A 20,505-nucleotide genomic window follows, 5' to 3' on the forward strand; every position below is an offset into this window, starting at 1 on the left:
CAAATTTAATATTTTTATTCATCATAAAATATTTATAAAAGTATTCATAGATAAATTTTAGAAAAAGGAAAAAAAGCATGATTTTTAATTTTATTTTTAAATAAACTTCATTTTTAATTTTGAAATGAATTTTAATTTGATCTTTTAATAATATTAATTTTCTTATCGTATATAATTCTTTAATTATTTTTTAATTACATCTAAATAAATTAATTTTAATAAAAAAGTTTATGTTATTCAATTATGTTTTTTAGAAAATAATTAACTATTAAAATAATTAAATGTTTCACAAAAAAAATAATAAAAAAATATGACCGAAAAAATTAACCATCATGATAATTTTTTGTATTTTTATTCATATTTTAATTATAAACATAAATATAATTTGATTATATTATTTATGAAATATGACTATAGATATAAATAAAATTTAGTTATATTACTTATATATAGTTTCAATGTATTGCTTATAAAGTTAGATTATAATTATGACGGGTTAATAATCAAATTAGTCTTTGAAAGATAAGATATTTTTTAAATTTATCCTTAAAAAATTTTTTCAATCAAATTAATCATTCAAAGATTGCAAATTAATTATAGTTGTCCTCCAGTCACTCCATTAACAATCTATCTATCTATTTTATTATATAAAAATCGAGTTTCTGCTTTTAATGATGGAGTTGAGGTAACATACTTTTGAGAGTATTTTTCGATTTATTTCTTTTAACTCATTAAATACAAGTTATTACGATAAACTAACTATATTAAATAATTGATTTGATTAGATATTTAAATATCACATAATTTATTATAATTTATATCAATCTGATTTATTAGTATTTCTTAATTTATTTTTTTTAATGTTCTATTAGTATTTTTTTAATTTATTTCTTTTAATTTATTAAACCAAATTTATTATGTGTATTAATTAATTTAATTAATTTTATTAGTCATTAAAATAATAAATCTATGAATAACATAAGTAACCGGAATATTTTTAACTAATAATTAAATCAAATCAAATTATATATATTTGAGCCAAATTCAAATCATGTGAATTAAAGACTAAAATAAAAAAAAATATTTTTTTACTTATTTAAATTGAATTTAATATATACAAAATAATTTCATTAGATAATTATGGTATTTTAGTCTACTATGTATAGATGGCCACACAAAATTATAAGAATTATCTTTTTTTATCGCTCTTGCTATTTCAACTCTTCTTTTCTTCTTTTTTTTTTCTTTATGTAAATTTTCTTTTATGTATAAATATACTCAAAATGAGAAGGCTACGGATTTCTTAATTTGGCAGGCCAAAAACTAATCCACCACATTTTTATGGTCTATTTATTAACGGTCTGCTGCTAACTAATGAATTGTTACACACACAAGGCGAAATTCAAATTTCAAATATTTACTTAAACAGACAAATAAAATGACCATTCAACCAATTTAAATTGGTTAAGACAAATACTAATTATTTTTAATATTTTAAGTTATAAAATATTTATAATAATAATTACTATATATTTTTTGTTTAAGTTTTTAATAAAAAATTTATATAATTTTATGTCTTATCCCGTACAAAACATGCGAATATACACTAGTTTTTTTCAAAGATAGATATTGTAAAACGTTAATTAATAACATATATAATACCTGATATGTCTAATTAGATATTGACCAAATATGTTTATAAAAATTTATTAATTTAGTCATTTTTTCTAATTACAAAAATTCTATTCCTAATATGACTTAGTGACTAAATTGATAGATTTTTGTAAACATATTTAGTCAACGTCTAATTGAACATTTTATGTGTCGTTTGCTATCAGTTAACATTTTATATCATCAATCGTTGGCGAAAATAATAAATGGAGTAACTGAAGGACATATATGATTAATTCATAATCTTTGAAGGACCAATTCAATTGAAAAAATTTTTCAGGGATGAATTTGAAGAATGTCTTATTTTTTAGGGACTAATTTGACTATTAATCGTAATTATGACTATAGAATTGTTCCGGTATTTTTGTATGTGTGGCTAATTGATGGCGTTAAAACATTTTCCTTAATTATAAATAAGGTTTATAATTTAAAAAATCAAAGACTCAATTAAAAAGATACGAAAAAGATAATGTTAAAATATTCTAACTATTTAAAATAAGAATATTCGAAATTCAGTTAAAAATTATTTAAAATTTAAACTCAACAAAAGTTTATATTCAATGTGTTTTATATTAAATATGTTTAATAACTTATTATATCATATTGTTTGAAATTAGCTTTTATAATGTTAATTTTCTAATAACACTTTATTAGAAAGAAACTATTTTTTTAGAATTTTTAAAAATTAATTAATATTATATATATTTTGTTATACTACATTTAGTTATAAAAATTTTATTTATTTTTAATGTTTATATTAAAAATGAAAACAAATTTAAATTAGTGAATTTTAATTTATAATATAATAATAATATAGTAATTGTTTTATATATCGCACAAATATAAATTAGTTATTTTTTTATTTATAAAAATTTTAAGAGGTTTGAGTTTGTTATCGATATATATATTGATTGATGAGTGTGACATATTTTTTTTATATAAATGATTTTAGGAAAAAATTTAATAATTAATTTATTTCCTTTTTAGTTTTAATCTAATTTAAATGTTTTTTTATTACTTTTAGAAAGAAAATTTTTTAAGGAATATAATAATATGTGACAAGTAATACCGAATAAATTATACAGAAACCAATTAAAATACAATATGAAAATATATATCTTTAACAAAAGATGAAATAGACATTTTTATTTAAGTGATCTCCAAACAAAAATATATAAAATAGAATAATAATAAAAAAAGGTGCCGACATGTGAAAAATAATGTGCTGCAGTTTCACACGTAAACCAAATCATAATTCATAGGCTGATTAGAAGGATCAGCATATACTGCTCAGATACTCTTCCTTGTTAGTCTCACTAACACTAGTAATTTAACTTGCTTTTTTCTGCCTATAAATTCATGCTTTGCATTTCCCCTTTAAAACCCACTCCACGGTTATAGTTCTACCCAGATAATCAACTTCAAAAATCAAAACCACCTTCTCTATCCCCAATTTCATTTGATTCTTTGTGATACGTATAAACAATATAATAATTGAGGCCACAATGGAGTTTAAAGAGTCTATTTTGATTAAACTTGTGGTGATGTTACAGTGTTTGACGTTAGTTCTATGTGCATCACAGGATTTTGATTTCTTCTACTTTGTTCAGCAGGTAATATAACATGTCATGGATTGAATTTGTGTCATATTATATTATGTTTTGAGGCTCAAAACAATATTTTAGTAAAGGGAAAAATTGTGTTACATACGATGATGTGTGGGACTTACATTATTGAAGTTGTTACATTTTTGGGATTTTGCAATTGTAGTGGCCAGGATCATACTGCGACACACAGCAGAGCTGTTGCTACCCAACAAGTGGGAAGCCTGATGCAGATTTTGGGATTCATGGTCTTTGGCCAAATTACAACGATGGTTCATACCCATCTAACTGTGATTCTAGCAACCCCTTTCAGCAATCTCAGGTAATGTAATTGTTTTTGTTTGATTCTATATACTCTCTGAACTCTAGTGTTGTCATTTTTATTGATGATCATACAACATTCTCATAAAATTCCAAGCTCATCAATTTACCAAACCAATAATCACCGAAACACATTTAAGAATACAGATGTTATTTTTCTAAGGTAATATTCGTTGCATTCCTATTTACGAAACACATATCTGGATAAAGTTTTATGATTTTTTTTTTCTACTTTTTCTTCTCCAGACCATTTCAACATAAATAACCCAATTTATAAATCATAAACTTGTATTTGCCTTTTGCCTTTCTGTTCACTCACAAGACAAACGCTTTCTCTCGTTTTTTTATTATATCCATCAAGAGAGAACACATAAAAATAATGATAAAATAACGGATATATTATAAACTCATTATATTTTAATTCTAAAAGCTATGTCTTTTCTGATAAGATGAGTAATCCTTGGATGCAGTTCTTTTAAATCCTCAACTATTGTCTTATTAATAAAGATTAATAATGAATTTACCACTAATCTACATTCAGGTATCAAATTTGATAAGCACCATGCAAAAGGAATGGCCCACACTGGCGTGCCCAAGCGGGAATGGAATACAATTCTGGTCCCATGAATGGGACAAACATGGAACTTGCTCAGAGTCACTACTTAACCAACATGACTATTTTGAAGCAGCTCTTAACCTTAAACAAAAAGCTAACCTCCTCCAAGCTCTTACCAGTGCAGGTACATCATTCACAATCCAAAAAATATAAATTAGTATAGAGTTATATCCTATATATCCTTATACAAACTAGTAAATCATATTCAGACAGCATAAATATTTTTCACACCTAAGAATTTTGGTGTCCTATTTAGATACTTATCTTATCATTCACTCTATACACAAATTTCTACCGTTGAAATAATTGTTACTAACCTGCTTAAGGAAAAAGTCAGTGCCATGTTTATAACATGGAAATTCTCAGGTACCTAGAGAAGAGATCTTATAAAAAAAAGTTACTTTGAAATTTTTATTAAATATTCTAATATTTCGTGAAAAAAAAGGCAGTTCAATGCACTTTTGATATTTCATAATAGTAACTTAAATCTAAAAAGGATTGGCATGTACCTTTTATAAATAAAATGCCTTGATCACAAGGAAGCTTACTGTAATTTAACTTGAGATAAACTGCATCAATCTAAAGTAGAGTAGATACAACTTATTTTTCTCACCTGAGAGTATTTGAGTGCATCACAAGCAGGTTAAATTCCTAGGTACTTTTTGAACTTTTTGGTAATTTAATAGAAATTATTTAAGTTAACCAAATTACTGAGAAACATGAATTGGTGAGATACAGGTATAAATCCAGATGGGAGATTCTACAGTTTGAGCAGCATTAAGAATGCAATAAGTGATTCAATTGGGTTCACTCCATTCATTGAGTGCAATTCAGACTCATCCGGTAACAGCCAGCTTTACCAAGTTTACTTGTGTGTGGACACTGATGCTTCAAGCTTCATTGACTGCCCTGTTTTTCCACATGGAAAATGTAGCTCCAATATTGAGTTCTCATCTTTTTGAGAAGTCTCGGACAATATTCTCTTGTTCATTTGATGGTGATATTTGCTCACATGTTGTTGTTATTCTTAAAGCCTTATCCATTTCAATTGAACTTGTACTTTGTTTAAATAACAAAAAAGAAAAATATTGTGTTACCCCTCCAACGAAAGTGTATTTTCTTCTTCAAAGTTGAGTTTGATATAAATTTTTTGATACTTTAATGCCTCATTCTGCATTTCTGCTCCCATACAAGGGAAGTGATACACAAAAAGTTGAGTTTGAGTTAGAATGTGGTGTTGTCAAGTGAGAAATTGGAGTTAATACAATTTTAGACTGACGCAGGGTCAAGAATCCTAAATATTAAGGTTCTGAAAATCAAAATGAAACCGGTTATCAAATCGTTTTAGTTATTAAATTTAGAAGTTTAATCGGTTCAACTCTAATTCAATTGAAATAATAAAAATATAATAAATTAATATATAAAATCTTCTTGGGTTAATTCTTGTCGAGGTATAACGCGTCTGAAGTGATGTCAAACTCCACCCTTTAGGATGAGATATACGTCAATCCACCAAAATGGCTGAGTGTGGATATCTGCATTATGTAAATTTTTTTTTTTTTGCCCTATAAATTAAAGGGAATAACTATTAAACAAAATACCATTACTGTAGATCTAACCCAATAACTAAGAATAAAATAAAATTAAAGGGAATAACTATTAAACAAAATACCACAACTGTAGGTCTAACCAATAACTAAGAATAAAATAAAAATTGTCTTAATAATCAATAATTTCCTTCTCATTCTTCTACACCGTTGTATCTCTTTCTCTTTTTCTTTAAAACGTTCTTTATTCTTCAAGAGTTCAAGTTGCAGGTGCTTATCTTCAACCTTTACTATATATGTGCATCTATTGTCTTTAACTCTATTGTCCACATTGCGGACATAAAGCAGAGGCAAGTCCCGTAAAAGAATAAAAAAGAGGCAGTTGTTTGTATAAATCTCGGGTAATTAATAAATTAATTTTTATTCAAAAAAATTAGAAAGTTAAATTTAATAAGTTAGAAGAGTAAAAATTAATTAAAATATGAATTTTAAAATTAATTTTAAAGAATTTAATTTAAAATTGAATCGAACAAACTGAACCGATTAGAACCAGATCCGAATCGAACCTCAGGCCTAACCCAAACTCACCCCTACTTAATGGCTTCAGCCATTTCTTCCTTCTCATGATGAAAAGACATTGGGCAAGGAAATGAGGGGAAAGAACAAAGAAAATGTGCAAATCCTTGGTTCTTGATTCAAATCCTTGTATCTTTTAATTCGGAGTTTCGATTGACGAGCCGTTAGTAGCTACGCAATTAATTCGAAATTCTCTACAAAACCCACTGAACAATTTGGTAAAAAAAATATCAATTTCACACCTAGTTCTTCCTTCTCCAATTTTGAAAACTTTAAGTAAATATGTTGAAATTTTGTTAAATTTTAGTGTTTATAATCAAATTAGTCTTGTGGACTTGCCAGATTTTGTCCCAAATTTCTGTCGATAAGGTGAGAAACCATTAACTCTTGTAAATCATTTATGACTAGGAATCCAATTTCTGAAAGCTCGCGTATGCACGCGACATGAGCCCCCTATTTTAGCCAAAATGAGGTTTTTGAGTGCTAAGTTAATCCTCTAACTTTTCAAACCTCTATAACTACTTTCTAGGACCTAATACCTATTTTTTAAATATAAGAAAGGAGATGGGACCTATAGAGAAAGGTTGTGAAGAAGAAGAACTTGGATTGAGGACCTTAAAAGAAGTTAAACATGGTATGAAGTGATATGTAAGTTGAGAAGTGTAGAAATGTTGACTTTTCTGATGAAATGTTGAGAATGATGAATACGACATGATTAACGATGATGAAATGTTGATGAATTATGATTAGGGATTGATTTGAGATTGAATGAATTCTTGAATGAGATATTTGGGTAGTAGTAAGAATTGTGCTTCGTTTCGCTTGCTCCAGGTCAGTGATTGAGATACCTGGGCAATAACAAGAATTGTGATTCGTTCGACTTGCTCTAGGTCAGTGATTGAGATACCTGGGCAGTAGCAAAGATCGTGGCTCATCCTGCTTGCTCTAGGTCAGTGATTGTGACACCTGAGTAGTAGCAGCAGTAATGAATTATTCCACTTACTCTAGGTTGAGCTTGTAAACACTTGCCTGGGTAGTAGCAACACTAGTGATTACTCCACTTGCTATGGGTTAAGCGGGTAGTAGTAAGGGGGTTGTGGCTCAGTCTCGCTTGCTCTGCGATAGGTATTTTTGTCCAAGGTTAGCTACTAAGACATGTCGGGTTTGGTTATATAACCGACAGATGATATCATCAGCCATAAGGCTTCATCATATGCATTTGTTTATTTTGTTTGAGTTTGCATTACTTGAGTTTGCCTATTTGAATTACTATGTCTACTTGATATCTGCTTTATCTACTGTAACTCCATCCTATTTGTGTTTTTCTTTCCTGTATTGTTTGTATGTGCAATTGAAAAGCCTCTTGTCTAGCGGAGGAGTGACGAGGGCAGTTCCATCGGAGTTTGGAGGGTTGGAGGAAGCAGAAATTTAAGGGTTAAGTTAGAGTTTGAATTATAATTTGGAAATCTTAGGTTATATACCCAAATTCTGGCTTAATTTATAACTTTAAGTTTTAAAAACTGAGTGTTGGAGTTCTAAGATTGCATCTACTTTTCTTGGGACCTTATATATTATTTATGTAGGCACCATTATCATACTGAAATCCTCCGGTTCTCATCCCATACATATGTTGTCTTTTTCAAATGCAGGTAGAGAGGCACACCTCGCTAGGCATCTGGAGTTTCGATTGCAGCGAAGTAGGATTTTGGCTTTTTTGTTATGTATATGTATATATATGCTTAGACTTCTCCTTTTATATGCTTCACTTTTGTGCCTCATAGAGGTTTGATAGAGAACTAGGGTTCACTTTGAGTATTTTGGAGCTTGGAATTGTATATATGTATGTAAATATTCTCCGTCCAACCTTAACTTCGCAGGTTGAGATCGGAGCTTGAATATTTTGTATCCTTTGACACTCTGCTCTTATTTTATATATATGTCCTTACTTTTCTCCTATCCAAGTTTCCGTTTACGTGAGTGTTGCACTTTTTATTTTGTGAATTTTGTTTAAACTTTCCTTCAAGGCTCCTCGTTATAAATTTCTTTCAACTATTACTATATATAATTTTTATTTTAGAGGTCGTAATACCTCACCGCCTCTATTTTACAGCTTAAGCGTAAAGCTCTGTGTGGTAGGGTGTTACATTATGGTATAAGAACAGTTCGTTCCCGTAGAGCCTAGGGAATGGACTGACTATGCTTCTGAGCATATTTTGGCTATGTGTACATGCTATTTAGGATGTCTGCTTGACATATATATCATAAATGTTCATGAGCATTACTTTTGGAGATTTGAAGCACTAGACTTGAGATATTAAGACTGATCACCTTAATATCGATTGTTCGGGGTGGACAGGACCCAAAGGACGCCTTATGGACGCGAGTGAGGTGGTACGGCTAAGTAAATGGCTGTTGCTGTGCAAGCTACGGCTGAAAGCATGGAACAAACTAGTTGAGAACGATGATGGAGGCAGGGACCTGGTGGTAACTAAAATTTTCGTGGGCGAAAATTTCTGTTAGGGGGTAGGATATAAACTCCGGGTAATTAATAAATAACTAATTAATAAATTAATTTTTATTCAAAGAAATTAGATTGTTAAAATTGATAAGTTATAAGGGTAAAAATAATTAAATATAAATCTTGACATTAATTTTAAAGAATTTGGTCCAAAATTAGGTTGAATGGGCCGAACTGATTGGACTGGACCCGAACTAAACCCAAGGCCCAACCCAAACTCACCCACACTTAATGGCTTTAGCCATTTCTTCCTTCTCATAATGAAAACACGATGGAGAAGGAAAATAAGGGGAAAGAACAAGGGAAATTCGCAAACCCTTTGTATCTTTCAATCTGGAGCTCCTATTGATGAGCCGTTAGTGGCCACGCATTTGTCTTAAAATTCTCTACAAAACTCACCGAACAATTTGGTAAGAAAATCTCCATTTCACACCAAGTTCTTCCTTCTCTAATTTTGAAAATTTTGAGTAAATGTGTTGAGATTGTGTTAAACTTTGGTGTTTAGAAGCAAATTAGCCTTATGAACTTACCGGATCTTGTGCTGAATTTCTGTCAGTAAGGTAAGGAACCACTAACTCTTATAAATCATTTATGATTAGGAACCCAATTTCTGAAAGCTCGCATACGCGGGAGCACGCACGCGACACGAGCCCCCTATTTTAGCAAAAAATGAGGTTTTTGAGTGCTAAATCAATCCTCTAACTATTCAAACCTATATAACTACCTTCTAGGACCTAATACCAAGTTTTTAAATATAAGAAAGGAGATGGGACCTATAGAGAAAGGTTGTGAAGAAAAAAAACTTGGATTGAGGACCTTAAAAGAAGTTAAACATGGTGTGAAGTGATAATGTAAGTTGAGAAGTGTAGAAATGCTAAGTTTTGTGATGAAATATTGAGAATGATGAATACGACATGATTGAGGATGATGAAATATTGATAAATTATGATGAATTATTGATTTGAGATTGAATGAATTCTTGAATTAGATACTTAGGTAGTAGCAAGAATTCTGATTCGTTTCACTTGCTCCGGGTCAGTGATTGAGATACATGGGCAATAGTATGGATTGTGGCTCGTCCCACTTGCTCTAGGTAAGTGATTGTGACACCTGGGTAGTAGCAGCAGTAGTGGATTATTTCACTTACTCCAAGTTGAGCTTGAAACATCCGTTTGGGTAGTAGTAGCAGTTGTGGTTACTTCACTTGCTCTGGGTTAGCAGGTAGTAGTAAGGGGGTTGTGGCTCAATCTTGCTTGCTCCGCGATGGGTGTTTCTGTCCAAGGTTTGCTACCAGGAGATGTCGGGTTTGGTTATCTAACCGACAGATGATATCATTAGCCATAGAAAAGACATTTATCATGTGCATTTGTTGGTTTTGTTTGAGTTTGCGTTACTTGAGTTTTTCTATTTGAATTACTATGTCTACTTGCTATCTGCTTTACCTGCTGTAATTGCATCCTATTCGTATTTTGCTTGCCTGTATTATTTGTCTGTGCAATGGTGTGATATTTTATAACCGACAAACTAACCGGCAAGTGTACCGGGTCGTACCAAGTAATACCTCAGGTGAGTGAGGGTCGATCCCACGAGGATTGATGGATCAAGCAACAATAATTGAGTGATTTGCTTAGTTAGGCAAGCAAAAAATGATTTTGAGATATTAAAAAGGTTTAAATTGAAAATATCAGAAGGCAGGCACGCAAGTAAATAAGTTGAAAATAAAATATGGGAGAAAACAGTTAAGGATTCAGAGTTATCTATTTTTCCGGATTAACTTTTCTTACTAACTATTTTAATCATGTAGGATTTAATTTATGGTTGATGCAAATGCATATTTGCATTATTAGTTAGTTAGTTTAGTTAGTTTTAGTTTAAATTCACTCATTTTCTCTAAATAAACAAGTCCTTTTATGAGTTTTGTTTCCATGCATGATGATATCAAGGAACATGTTAATTCTAGCCAAATTCATGCAAATGATTTAAGGAATGCATATATGAATGAGTATGAATGAATCTCATGAAATTTATTGCTTGAATTGGTAAGACTTTGAAGCTATCTCCCTTGTTGATGATAGGTGATGAAACAAGGAAGCATGGAAGCAAGAAGGAGGCAACCAAGGCAAGAAGTTGGCGTTGCCAACTTGGGATTGGCGTTGCCAACTCCACAACACAAGGCAAGCTTGGTCCTGGAGGCAACCAAGGCAAGGAGTTGGCGTTGCCAACTTGGGATTGGCGTTGCCAACTCCACAACACAAGGCAAGCTTGGTCCTGGAGGCAACCAAGGCAAGAAGTTGGCGTTGCCAACTTGGGATTGGCGTTGCCAACTCCACAACACAAGGCAAGCTTGGTCCTGGAGGCAACCAAGGCAAGAAGTTGGCGTTGCCAACTTGAGATTGGCGTTGCCAACGCCACACACAACCACACCAAGCAAGCTTGGCAACCCTGGAAGCAAAGTTGGCGTTGCCAACTCTAGAACCAAGTTGCCAACGCTCACACACAAGGAACTTGGCCCTGGAAGCAAGGTTGGCATTGCCAACTCTAGAACCAAGTTGCCAACGCCACACACAAGACACAAGCAAGGAACTTGGCCCTGGAGGAAGCAAAGTTGGCGTTGCCAACTTGAAGCTGGCGTTGCCAACGCCCACACAAGGAACTTGGCCCTGGATTTGGAGCCTCGAGCACGTTGCCAGCCTAGAAATGAGGGGCGTTTTTGAGGACAACGCAGGCTAACAACGCCAAACAATCAAGCTTGGCCCTGGAAGAAAAGGAGCTGGCGTTGCCAACTCAAGATGGGCGTTGCCAACGCCACACAACCAAGCAACAAATGGAGCCCTGGAAGAAAAGGAGCTGGCGTTGCCAACTCAAGAATGGCGTTGCCAACGCCACACAAGAAAGCTTGGCTAGGCACCAAGTTTTGGTGCCAGCCAAGTTGCCAAACGCCCAATGGCGCACCAACCAGGCTGCCAAACGCCCAATGGCGCACCAACCAGGCTGCCAAACGCCCAATGGCGCACCAACCAGGCTGCTAAACGCCCAATGGCGCACCAACCGCGTTCCAAACGCCCAAATGCCGCACCACTCACGTTGCCAACGCTAGATGGGCGTTGCCAACGCCAACTTACCAAAACAAGGCAGCCTGAACATGTCCACTTCAATGGAAGATCTTGAGCTACAGAGATCCAAATTGAGTACTTCCAGTTGCGTTGGAAAGCTAACATTCAGAGCTTTCCAACCATATATAATAGTCCATGGTGGAGCACAAGATTGAAGCCAAACCAGAGTCATCTTTAGGCCCTAAAAACAAGAACATGAAATGAAATTCAAGGGAGCTAGAGATGATCCTTGGATGTGGGATCGAGCACGTTGCCAACGTGCACAAAGGGGTGTTTTGCAACAACGCCAGCCTCAAGTCCTTGCCTTGGGAGAGTGATGCTCGAGCACGTTGCTAACTTGGGGTTGAGGGTGCGTTATTCACAACAACTTGGCAACAACTTGGCAGCTTGACCTTACCTTCTTTGAGGAGCCATAACTTGAGCTAGGAAAGTCCAATTGAGGTGATTCCAATGGCATTAGAAAATAGACATCAAGAGCTTTCCAATGATGTATAATAGTCCATATTGAAGCTGAAGTTTGACACTCAAATTCTGGGCTACATTTAGCATGAAAGTAAGGCCAAAAAGAGAAAGAGCAAGTTGTTTGCAACAACTTGGGCTAGCAACGCCCAAGTCTCAAACTCACTTCCAGGAAATTGGCATGCACGTTGCCAACGTGCACTAAGGCCTGAGTTATTGCCAACAACGCCCCTCAATGGGCCAGAATTGGTGCCAACTTGCTTTGCTTCCCCTATTCATCACAAAGGCCAACAACTTCTTCAATTGAGCCAAGAATTCAACAAAGAGAAGCCCATATTGCTAAACCAATTGAAGATCTTTGGAAGAGTTTTAGAGTAGTATAAATAGAAGAGATTGATGTACTTGTGGGGGACTTTTACACTTTTGATTACTTTTTAACACTTAGCATTTTTTTCACTTTTAGCACTTTTACTTGGCTTTGTAAGAACTTCCGGGTACTCTCCCGGAAAGCTCATCTTTGGTTTTCTATTGGAATTTCTCTTCTTCATTTTCAAGTTCTAAGCATTTCATTCTTCTTCTTCTTCTTCCTTTACACTTAGTTTAATTCTTGTTTATGGCAATTGTTGTTGAATTTGGAGCAATGACTCACTAAACCCCACTTTCATTAGGGGGAGGAGCTCTGTTTGTTGGAATGGATTGATGAACCCATCTTTCCTCCTCAATTCTAGTGGTTGATCTAAAGAGGGAACTCTTGCTCTTCATAGATTCAACCACCATCGAGAGAGGGGTTAATCTACATGAATTATGTGGTGAATTTGAGGAATGAACCACACAATTCAGTTTAGAGATCATCCTTTCATGATTTCTTTAATCAATATACCTTGGTTAGTATGTGAGATGTAACTCTCCTTGGTTGAGATTATAGAAATTGTGTGGCTGGATAATATATGAGCTTCATCTCTTCTCATGAACAATTAGATCACGAGAGTGGCAATTGGTTATGTTGAGAGATTGAATCACCAAGAGATTGGGGTTCAATCACCCACTTGCCATAGATCTATACCCATGATTGAGAAGGATTTGACTAACATCAATTCATGAAAACTAACATCTCTGATCCCTAATGATCCTCTCCATCATTAATTCTCATTTCTTTTGTTCTTAGTGTTTGAAAACCCATTACCCAATTCCCTTCTACATTCTTGCAATTTATTATTCTAGTCATTTACATTCTGTTTCTTATTTCTCACTCTTATGCTCTTAGAATTCAGCACTTTAATTCCTTGCAATTTATCTTTGATGTCATTTAAGTTTCTTGTACTTTAAGTTTCCGTCATTTACTTCCATTTTATTCTCTATTCTAGCTCTTTACATTTTGTCATTTACATTCTTGCAATTATGTTCAAAATCAAAATGCTCATGAAATCAAAACTATGTTTGCTTGACTAAATTACCATTAACTAAAGTTCTTAATCTTCCAATCTTCGTGGGATCGACCTCACTCTTTGTGAGTTTTATACTTGATACGACCCGGTATACTTGCCGGTTGTACGTGAAATCTCATTTTACGTATCAAGTTTTTGGCGCCGTTGCCGGGGATTGGTTAGATTGACAATGATTAAGTGAAAGGTGGTTTAGATTAAGCATTTTTATTGTGTTTTTTGCTAAGCCCACTAACTGTTTGATACTTTGTTTCACTAACTCCAATTTCACCCTCATTCTAGAGTGTTTCACTTGTGATTTGGTTCTGTTGTGTATGTCAGGAACAAGTAGACGTGATATTGAGGACGAGAGAACCCGCCGAAGGTTAAGGAGAGAAAGGGGAAAGTTCATAGTTGGTGAAGAAGGGTCAGAGGAATCAGAAGGAGAATCAAGCCATGGAGGATGAGATGCACAATCCTCCTGGAGGGGTCAACAACAATGGTGGACGAGCTAGAAGGGTGTTATCCTCGTATACTATCCCTGATCCAAGACATTGTGGGAGCAGCATTGCTACACCAAATGTTCAGGCCAATAACTTTGAGCTAAAACCTCAGCTCATCACTTTGGTACAGAACAATTGCTCTTATGGAGGGGGACCTCTTGAAGACCCAAATCAACATCTCTCTGTTTTTCTGAGGATATGCAATACAGTGAAGACAAATGGAGTGCATCCAGATGTCTACAAGTTGTTGCTATTTCCATTCTCTTTGAGGGATAAAGCCACTCAATGGCTAGAATCATTCCCCAAAAGCCTCAATGATTGGAATGAAGTGATGGGAAAATTTCTAGCAAAGTTCTACCCACCTCAAAAGGTCATCAAGTTGAAGACAGAGGTTCAGACTTTTAGGCAAATGGAAGGGGAGTCATTGTACGAAGCCTGGGAAAGATATAAGCACTAATGAGAAGATGTCCCCCAGACATGTTTAGTGATTGGGTTAAGCTCCAAAACTTCTATGAAGGCTTAAGCTTAGAAGCAAGGAAGGGACTAGACTATCATCAGGAGGATCACTCAACATGATGAAAACTGCTGAGGAGGCTCAAACCTCATTGAGATTGTGGCAAACAATCAATATTATTACTCATCAGAGAGGCAACACAATCCACCCCCAAAGAAAGGTGTAATGGAGCTTGAAGGTGTTGATGCTATCTTGGCACAAAACAAGTTAATGCACCAACAAATCCAACAACAAATGGAGATGATAACAAAGAGAATGGATGGTATGCAACTTGCATCAGTGAACACAACAAATCAACCATCACTTGAATGGAACCAAGGTGAAGGAACCACGGTTGAACAACCACAAGACAAGTTCAATACATGCAGAATACTTCAAATTCTCAGGAGGAATTCCATGGTGATACATACAACTCATCTTGGAAGAATCATCCCAATTTAAAGTGGGGAGAAAACTATTGGCAAAAGACAACAACCACAACACCCGTAACACAAAACAACCAAAATCACCATACAACAACTAACCAATATAAAAACACAAACACATATCAACTCCCATCATAACACAAACCCACCAAAATAACTTCTCTACACCAACATCCACTCACAAAATTACCACACTAATCCACCCAACAACTTCCAACACAATCAACCCCCATCACCTCCAATTGACCATCATGAGGCCAGAATCTCAAGTCTGGAAGCAACCTTGCAAGCACTTGCTCAAACCACTCAAGCTTTAGCTAAGGGACAACAAGAACAAGCGGTCACTATGAAGAACATTGAGAGACAAGTGGGACAACTAGCCAAACAAGCCGAGAAACCAACCCATGTCCTCCCAAGTGACACAATACCCAACCCAAGAGAAGAATGTAAGGCTTTGCAATTAAGGAGTGGCAAGGTAGTTAGTGAAAGTTCAAATAAAGAAGCAACAAAACCCAAAGAACAAGACACAGTGGAGAGGCAAGATGAAGAAAAGGCTTCAACATCTAACAAAGGCAAGGAGGTTGTCAAGCCACAAGGCAATCCACCAAGTCAAGAAGGCAACCGTGATGGCAAGGAAAGTATGAATCCACAAAAAGAAAACAAAAATGAAGGAGTGAAAGCTTATTACCCAAGCTTCCATACCCAACTAGGATACACAGAGGAGCAAAGGACCAACAATTCCCAAGGTTTTTAGAGATCTTCAAGAAACTTGAAATCAACATCCCATTGGCAGAAGCTCTAGAACAGATGCCATTGTATGCAAAGTTTCTTAAGGAGTTGATCACCAAGAAGAGGAGTTGGCAAGAAAAAGAAAACCGTGGTTCTCAATCAAGAGTGTGCCATCATTCAACAAGGGTTACCTCCAAAACTCAAAGACCCTGGCAGCTTTCTCATACCTTGCACGATTGGGATGGCTGTTGATAAATCAATTTGTGACCTGGAGCAAGCATTAACTTAATGCCCCTTACCATGATGAAGAAATGATGATTGAAGAGCTCAAACCCACAAGGATGTCACTCCAACTTGCTGACAGATCCATCAAAGTGCCAATGGAGTAGTTGAGAACCTCTTGGTGAAGGTGGGAAACTTCATATCCCAGCTGATTTTGTGGTCCTAGACAGGATGAAGAGGGAAAACAATTCAGTCATTCTTGGTAGACTCAGTCATTCTTGGTAGACCCTTTTTGGCTACAGCTAGAACAATCATTGATGTGGAAAAGGGAGAGATGATCTTCAGGGTGCATGATGAGCAAATGACCATAAATGTCTTCAAAGCGATGCAACACCCTGTTGAGAAAGAAAATTGCATGAGGATTGATGTAGTAGACTCTTTGGTTGAAGAAGTGCTTGACACAAACCATCAAATGAAACAAGAGGAAGTCCATAACATCAAAGGACAAGAAGAAAACACGTTGGAAGCATCAAAGGAACCAAGTGAAGCTACCAAAGAAAAGGCACCACAACAAGAGTTGAAACCACTACCCCTCATCTTAATATGCATTTCTTGGTGAGAAGGATAGCTTCCCAGTGATCATCAATTCCACATTGAATGCAGAAGAAGAAGAAAAGCTCCTTGTGGTTTTGAGGGCTCACAAAGAGGCATTGGGATGGACCATTGATGACTTGAAAGGCATAAGCCCTGCTATATGCATGCAGATACTCTTAGAGGAGGGTTCCAAACCGGTGGTACAACCCCAAAGAAGATTGAATCCTACAATGAAGGAGGTTGTTCAAAAGGAAGTCCTGAAGTTGTGCAAGGCTGGGATCATCTACCCTATATCTGACAGCCCATGGGTCAGTCCAGTGCAAGTAGTACCTAAGAAAGGAGGCATGACTGTCATTGTTAATGAGAAGAATGAGCTTATCCCAACACGAACAGTGACAGGGTGGAGGATGTGCATAGACTATAGGAGGTTGAATGATGCAACAAGAAAAGACCACTTTCCTCTACCTTTCATTGATCAGATGCTTGAAAGGTTGGCTGGCCATGCTTATTATTGTTTTCTTGATGGATATTCTGGGTATAATCAGATAGTGGTTGACCCCATGGATCAAGAGAAGACTTCCTTCACTTGTCCCTTTGGAGTCTTTGCATACCGGAGGATGCCATTTGGACTTTGCAATGCCCCAGCTACCTTTCAAAGATGCATGCTTTCAATCTTCTCAGACATGGTAGAAAAATTCATTGAAGTCTTTATGGATGATTTCTCTGTTTTGGTGATTCATTCAATACTTGCTTGCACCATCTTACCTTAGTCTTGAAAAGATGCCAAGAAACAAACTTAGTTTTGAATTGGGAAAAATGCCATTTCATGGTACCCGAAGGCATTGTTCTTGGTCATAAAATTTCAAGAAAAGGTATAGAGGTTGACAAGGCAAAGTAGAAATTATAGAAAAACTTCCTTTGCCAACTAGTGTGAAAGCCGTTAGGAGTTTCTTGGGGCATGCTGGATTTTATAGGAGATTTATCAAAGATTTTCCAAAATAGCAAAGCCACTAAGCAATTTGCTGGTGGTAGAAAATTCTTTTATCTTTGATGATGCAAGCATGCTTTTGAAACTCTAAAGGCTAAGCTCACCACAGCACCAATCATCACACCCCAACTTGGGGACTACCTTTTGAACTCATGTGATGCAAGCAACCTTGCAATCGTGCTGTGTTGGGGCAGAGGAAGGAAAAGAGGCTTCATGTTATCTACTATGCAAGTAAGGTATTGAATGAAACTCAAAGAAACTACACCACAACAGAGAAAGAGTTACTAGCCGTGGTGTATGCCTTTGATAAGTTTAGACAATATTTGATTGGATCTAAAGTCTTAGTGTATACTGACCATGCTGCCATTAAGTATCTTATGTCAAAAGGATGCCAAACCAAGGCTAATTAGATGGGTGCTACTCCTACAAGAGTTTGACATTGAGATCAAAGATAGAAAGGGCAGTGAAAATCAAGTTGCTGATCACTTATCAAGGGTGCCACAAGATGAATGCCAAGACAACCTTCCATCAATAAATGAAGAGTTTCCAGATGAACATCTCTTGCACATTCAACATGTCCCATGGTTTGCAGACATGGCCAACTACAAGGCAAGAAGAATCATTCCACAAGAGTACACAAGACAACAAGTGAAGAAGCTGTTGCATGAGGCTAGGTTCTTCTTTTGGGACGAACCATTCTTGTTCAAAAGATGCCCAGACGGAATGATAAGATGTGTGCCAGAAAATGAGATGAAGAACATACTATGGCATTCTCACAACTCTAGTTATGGTGGTCATTTTGGAGCTGAAAGAACTGCTGCTAAGGTCCTTCAAAGTCTACTTCAATCTTCAAGGATGCTAGGGAGTTTGTGAGCCAATGCAATGAATGTCAAAGCAGGGGGTTTGTCAAAGAAAAATGAGATGCCCCAAAAGTTCATTTTGGAAGTGGAACTCTTTGATTTGTGAGGAATAGATTTCATGGGACCTTTTCCTCCATCCTACACGTTCAAATACATCCTGGTAGCAGTAGAGTATGTCTCCAAATGGGTAGAAGCAATAGCCACCACATGTGATACCAACGTGGTCTTGCAATTCCTCAAGAAGAACATCTTCACAAGATTTGGAGTACCCAAAGGGCTTATAAGTGATGGGGGAAGCCACTTTTGCAACAAGCAACTCAATTCCTTACTCCACAAGTATGGTGTTACACAAAGTAGCTACCCCATATCACCCACAAACCAATGGACAAGCTGAACTTGCTAACAGAGAGCTAAAAAGGATCTTGGAGAAAACTGTGGGAACAACAAGAAAGGATTGGGTTAGGAAGCTAGATGATGCACTTTGGGCATATAGGACAGCCTTCAAGACACCCATAGGAAAATCTCCCTTTCAATTGGTGTATGAAAGGCATGCCACCTCCCTGTAGAGCTTGAACATAAGGCTTTCTGGGCCACCAAACTTTAAATCTAGATGCTCAAGCAGCAGGAGAGAAGAGGTTGCTACACTCAATGAGCTTGAGGAGTTCAGATTGGAGGCATATGACAATGCCAAAATATACAAGGAGAGAGCAAAGAGATGGCATGATAAGAGGATCTCTCAAAGAACATTTGAACCAGGCCAAAAGGTGTTATTATTCAATTCAAGATTGAAGATCTTCCCTGGGAAGCTGAGGTCTAGATGGACTGGTCCATACACCCATCACCAAAGTATCACCTCATGGCTATGTTGAATTGCTTGATGAAGCCTCAAAACAAACCTTCACAGTCAATGGACATAGGGTGAAGCACTATTTTGGTGGCCCTTGGAGCAAGGAAGAGAGTGTGCAACTCTTAACATGAGCAAAGAAGCTGCAATGTCGAGCTAAGGACAATAAACAAAGCGCTTCATGGGAGGCAACCCATGCACAGGGAGTCTTTTAATTTCATGTTTTAGTAATAATGTCAAGTAGACTAGTACATGGTGTATGCAAGGCACTAAGTTTGGTGTGGCCAATCTTGAAGTAATGGCAAATGTGTGTTCTATAACACTTAGCCACAAACTAAGTTTGGTGTCCTACATACACGAAAATGCTAAGCTATGAAAGTTTGTCATCTACTTTAGTTATAAAATAAAAAATAAAAAAAAAAAAACGTGAAAAAAAGCATTTAATGTAGGTAAATTACTAAGTTTGATGTGGCTATCTTTGGAATTAATTCCATAGAACACTTAGTCACAAACTAAGTTTGGTGTCTTTACTTGCATTATTAATGCTAAAAAAATAGATTAGGGAATCTAATTTAGTCAATTTTGTATAGGAACATAATCATAAGTTTTTAGCCATTAATGTCACTTTAAGAATCTCAAGCCTTTGGCATTTTGTTGCAGGAAAGAAAGAAAGAAGTGATGGGGAATCTTGGAAGCATATAATGAAAGAAGGAAAGAAATGATGGGGAATCTTGAAGAAAGATCACGGATACATAAGGAAGGGGTCACATGAATTTTAAACTTTGTGCATGGGGAAAAAGAAATCAACATGCATTGTGCACAAGGAAGCATGCCATGACCGAGCCTTAAATGCCTTCCCACCAACTTTCACTTTAAATACTTCAACCATATTCATTCATCATTCATTCTTCTACCCACCAACTTTCACTTCACTAGCCGAACTCATACTCAACCTCCAACCTACTCCATGTTTCACAAAT

General features: G+C 35.6%; 1 protein-coding gene across 1 annotated transcript; it reads left to right on the forward strand.

The window, feature by feature from the left end:
• The first annotated feature begins 2,974 nt into the window (after positions 1-2,974).
• Positions 2,975-5,355, forward strand: LOC130982086 (ribonuclease 1-like). Its single transcript, XM_057905942.1, has 4 exons — positions 2,975-3,284; positions 3,442-3,597; positions 4,138-4,336; positions 4,951-5,355. Exons 1-4 carry the CDS (start codon positions 3,177-3,179, stop codon positions 5,172-5,174), a joined length of 687 nt encoding a protein of 228 aa, XP_057761925.1. The 5' UTR covers positions 2,975-3,176; the 3' UTR covers positions 5,175-5,355.
• Positions 5,356-20,505: the final 15,150 nt, after the last annotated feature.

This window comes from Arachis stenosperma, chromosome 5 (genome assembly GCF_014773155.1).
Source record: "Arachis stenosperma cultivar V10309 chromosome 5, arast.V10309.gnm1.PFL2, whole genome shotgun sequence".
Classification (NCBI taxonomy): domain Eukaryota; kingdom Viridiplantae; phylum Streptophyta; class Magnoliopsida; order Fabales; family Fabaceae; genus Arachis; species Arachis stenosperma.

Bases quoted from the DNA above. Each gene is read 5' to 3' on its own strand.
- LOC130982086 (XM_057905942.1), top strand. From the start codon at position 3,177: ATGGAGTTTAAAGAGTCTATTTTGATTAAACTTGTGGTGATGTTACAG. The intron at 3,285-3,441 runs GTAATATAACAT...TTGCAATTGTAG, and splicing joins TCTTCTACTTTGTTCAGCAG to TGGCCAGGATCATACTGCGA. The intron at 4,337-4,950 runs GTACATCATTCA...GGTGAGATACAG, and splicing joins CCAAGCTCTTACCAGTGCAG to GTATAAATCCAGATGGGAGA.